Raw genomic sequence first — 5,000 nt, forward strand, 5'->3', positions numbered from 1 at the left:
ACTGAGACATGGTTTATTTTTTGTTTTGTATTTTCTGTATCATTGATAATGCATAAGTTGGCCTGGGTTTGGTCTTTCGGCTTTCTTAATATTTGAGAACAAAATGTAAAAAAAAAAAATCAATGACTTCAATATAAACGTAATCACTTTTAAGCCTGAGGCAGACCATCTCTTTTCAAAATGAATTCTCAAATTTTAGGAATACTGAGACATGCATTTTTTACATTCTTTATATATGAATTATCTCTAAGAAGATATGAATTTGTGGGGAGGGTTTACCATTATCAAAGGAGAGTAGAATTAGTATTTTGGTGGCATACATTTTGCAAAATGATCATAAAAGAAATATGCCTTACTTACATAGGTATATATAATTATGAAAATGTATATTCATACATGTATATATATATATATATATATATATATATATGTATATATATATATCTATATATATAAATATATATATATATATATATATATATATATATATATATATATATATACACACACACACACACGCACACACACACACACACACACACACACACATATATATATATATATATATATATATATATATATATATATATATATATATATATAAATATATATGAACCACAATATTAGTAAAATAACACATATACACGCATCTTTGTGTCTATCAATCTGCGTATTGTTTTAATTACGTATATGGAATTATGGAATAGGCTTTTTAAGATAAACAATCATTAAATTCCGTTATGTATTGTTGACAACTAATACAATACACTGATGGTGAAAAACAACATAAATATCGCCCGAGACTTCCTATTGGTTATGGCACAATTACACACTTCATTTCGAGATGCAGTGCTTGTGCTCCCCCCTATCGCAGCACAGCATCTGTTGGGAATCCAGACCCGTGTATTCCCAGGGTCCGCCGCACATCTCGTAGTAAGCGTGAACCTGCGAGGAAGTAACAACAAGTTTCAGTGAATGACCCTGCCGCTCATGTTGAGGACTGTAGAGGGTTCATAATACAAATTTTGTTTTCTTTCATATGAATAATAATGACGGTAATTATAATCAAACGAGGATACGATTCAAAGAAAATTCTTTGCTTACGTAAGAATTATGGATGAAGAAGATGAAGTGGGAATATAAGTCTTGGCAGATGTGCTGGCCCACCGTGTCGTTGCTGACGGTAGACCATAAGTCCATGTCGTTTGTCATCTCGTTAAGCTGAAAAAATAACGGACAAGAAGTGTCGATGAAAGGAAAAAACATGTGTAATAAAGGGTTCATTATCAAAACTTAAAGAAGCTTAGAAGACGCCGGCAAATCACATGATATGTATTACTGTTTTCTCTAGACAATAGAGGGAACACCGAACACATACACACACCTTTCTATAAATACCAAATTTAAGGAGCCAGTGCCGGCAGAGAATTTCGTAATAAAGAAATAAAAAGACCAAGACCAAGAGGATCTACAAAGACGGCAAGAGGAAAGAAAGAGGAAGAAATTGAAGAACAAAGACCCCAATTTTGCTACTTTGATCACGTTCGGCATACGAGCATCATACATGCGACTCTCACCTCTCTGATACAATGCCACTTGCACTGGTCGTGGCTGTTGCAATCGGTGATGTTCACTTCTGGCAGCTCGAACACCATCCACTCAGCATGCGGAGACGACACGAAGAGGGCGCAGCGACACCATGGCTCGCTCTGGGCGCTGGAGAAGGAAAACACAAGGGCCTTGAAACACAGTGGAGATTATATGAATTGAATTCAGACTGAAGTTTTGAAACAGGAAGTCAACAAGGGCAATATATTTCACTGGATTGACCCTAGAATTCCAGAGGTCAAACAATCAGTGAACACCAGCTCTCAGATTTGCTATCCTTTGATTAAATCTTCTTTCGCTAATAATTATCGCTTGCATCGCTAGCGAAAGACAGACATTTGCATGGCCTAATGGACGAGAAGAGAGAGAGAGAGAGAGAGAGAGAGAGAGAGAGAGAGAGAGAGAGAGAGAGAGAGAGAGAGAGAGAGAGAGAGAGAGAGGGAGGGAGGGAGGGGAGATAGAGGAGGAAAACCTCTAAATCGATCAGTAAATGACACCAGTACAAAATGCGATTACAACTAACTTGATGAAACCAACAGCGACGAGGGCAGTCAGGGTAAGCAGCAAGGTCTTCATAGTGACGGAGAGTTGAAACTTCTAAGCACAAAGCAAAGAAAGCTGTCTAATATACCCTACATTACCCTGATGTGACGCCCATAGTGTGGACTTGCTCAGCAACAGCGAGATAGAAATTTGGTACTGGTGGCTAAGAGCGCTTACGTAATAATGGGTACGTGTGTGTGTGTGTGTGTGTGTTTGTGTTACTGCTTGCATGCGGGGGTGTGCATGCTTTTGTAGACGTTTGTGCAATTTTAAGTTCAGGTTCTCATCATGTAAAATCAGTATTAAAGTACAAAAGTATTCTAACTTTAATCATTTTATAACGACGAAAGTAATCTCAGCAGAGTAGATGAAGAAGAGAAAATATTATTTTATATATGAAAAAAATAAATGCAAGAACACATAATGGCTGTCCTTTTCCAAATGTCTTCAGAAGAGGCTATAGCAGAACACTGAAAATTATCATAGAAGTTGTTATCCTAAACGTCTTTCTTTCTCTTATGTATTTCACAAATTCCCCACATGTCAGTCAGTCAAGAGACACACAAATACACACACACACACATATATGTAAATATATATATATATATATATATATATATATATATATATATATATATGTATATATGTATATATATAAACACATTCATAGATGCATACATTCATATATGTATATATACATGTAATACCCTTGATGGTTGTAAACTGTGCCGGATCACTTTTAAACCCTTAAAATTGGAAGAGGCTTTTTAAGAATAGAACACTTTATGATTCCAAAAGTTTATTGTTTACAACAATATCTCAATACAATTGGAAAGTTGCCTCAAATCTTTTGGTGTAGGCGTTGCACTCTCACCACACATCTTACGAGATGCAGTGCTTGTGCTCCCCCCTATCGCAGCACAGCATCTGTTGGGAATCCAGACCCGTGTATTCCCAGGGTCCGCCGCACATCTCGTAGTAAGCGTGAACCTGCGAGGAAGTAACAACAAGTTTCAGTGAATGACCCTGCCGCTCATGTTGAGGACTGTAGATGGTTCATAATACAGCTTTTTTTTCTTTAATACAAATCATGACGATCATAATAACTAAACGAGGATAAGATTCAAGTCTTAGGCTGCACAGGAATTATGGAAGAAGAAGTTGAAGTATTAATACAAGTCTTGGCAGATGTACTGGCCGAAGTTAGAGTTGCCGAAGGTTGACCACAAGTCCACTCCGCTCGTCATCTCGTTCAACTGCAAGCGCGAAGAAAATTTTGATTTAACGAATTGCTCAATCGAAAGAATTAAAACCTGATAGTTCCTACAGTTCTATAACCTCTCCTGCTATATGCATACTTATTAATTATATATAACTTCTTGCGTAGCTATCTGAACTACTTTTCAGAACATAGATCATATGATACAATATATACATGATACAAATATACTCTCTCACACACAGAATGCATGCAACACGTACCTCGTTGGTGCAACGGTTCTTGCACTGGTTGTGGCTCTCGCAGTTGTCGATAGGTACTTCGGGCTAAGGGAGACTTATTTTACAAAAGATAAAATTTATTAATCATAAAGCAATTTTCTAAAATAACCGTAATTTAGTGGTGAAATATCAAAACAAAAATATGATGTTTATTAGTAGCTATTACTTGATTTTTCTTGTTATGATAAATACGTGATCTATTGTTAAGGTTATAATATATTTCACTCTGTTATCTGACTGAAATTAAGATGCAGGGTTCATGTGCACGTACTCATACATCAATATATAAGCCATTAAATTTGTATCTCAAAAAAAACAGAAGGAAAAAAATCTACACGTCTCTCTTCTGCCTACAAAACAAATCCAAATTCTCCTCGATAAACCAGATATAAGCGACGCTAAAGACAGTTAATGTTCAGATTCTAGCCTTCATGGTGCCGCAGGATGATCGGTGAAGCCTTTCCATTCCTCTTTGAGCACTTACCAATTTCCTCTCGAGTGCCTTGGTCGTAGTCCATGTCTCTGACCCATATGTCATGACGGGGAGGACGCATTGGTCAAAAATATTTCTCTTTAGACATAGTGCCAGACGACCTCGTAATATATTACTATGTGTACCGAAGGCACTCCATCCTAGCCTGATTCGCCGTTTTATTTCGGCTTCGCAGGATGTACTCGTCTGGATGAGTTGCCCCAGGTATACATACTCGTTCACTGCTTTTAGTACCTAGCCCTGTATTTGTATTTGCTTTACTGGGGTTTGACTGTTGAACATGACTTTAGTCTTTTTCATATTCATTTTAAGGCCAATCTTCAGACTTTCCCAATACAAATCGCTTAGCAATTGTTGTAATTCATCTGCTGACTCACCGAAAAGATCAATGTGATCTGCAAATCTTAGATTGCTTAAGTGTGTATATATATATATATTTATTTATATATATTCATACATATATATACATATATATATATATATATATATATATATATATATATATATATATATAAATGTATACACATACGCATACAAGAGCCAACGCTTAAGTTAAAATTGGGAATTGGATGTGTGTGTATGCATGTGTGTAAGGATAAGCTATATTTGCAGAGCAGATGCTTCACTGGATTTATAAGTATAATGGCGAGCCCTTTGTTAGCGATTGCTGACTTGTAAGAGTGTGGCAATGAGCTATGTCCTTACCCACACTGGTGCCAGCCATAGCAGTGACCGCCAGGCGACAGAGGAAACTCACGAGCTTGGACGGGGATCGATCTGGGGATTAGCCTGACGGCTTGCATTTGTGTGTATCATTGTATACTCAAACAACTTTTATACTAATAAGTCTATAGGA

The 5,000-nt window shown here is 36.7% G+C and overlaps 1 protein-coding gene and 1 pseudogene across 1 annotated transcript; both read right to left on the minus strand.

Moving 5' to 3' along the window:
• Nucleotides 1-740: 740 nt before the first annotated feature.
• Nucleotides 741-2,245, minus strand: LOC122248010 (uncharacterized). Its single transcript, XM_043007779.2, has 4 exons — nucleotides 2,132-2,245; nucleotides 1,578-1,716; nucleotides 1,105-1,221; nucleotides 741-945 (listed from the first exon to the last, which is right to left on the minus strand). Exons 1-4 carry the CDS (start codon nucleotides 2,182-2,184, stop codon nucleotides 835-837), a joined length of 420 nt encoding a protein of 139 aa, XP_042863713.2. The 5' UTR covers nucleotides 2,185-2,245; the 3' UTR covers nucleotides 741-834.
• Nucleotides 2,246-2,974: 729 nt separating this feature from the next.
• On the minus strand, nucleotides 2,975-4,868 carry LOC147472129 (uncharacterized; annotated as a pseudogene).
• Nucleotides 4,869-5,000: the final 132 nt, after the last annotated feature.

The sequence above is a fragment of the Penaeus japonicus genome, unplaced genomic scaffold (assembly GCF_977035675.1).
Source record: "Penaeus japonicus unplaced genomic scaffold, GWHDUDI00000001_assembly GWHDUDI00000003, whole genome shotgun sequence".
Lineage (NCBI taxonomy): Eukaryota > Metazoa > Arthropoda > Malacostraca > Decapoda > Penaeidae > Penaeus > Penaeus japonicus.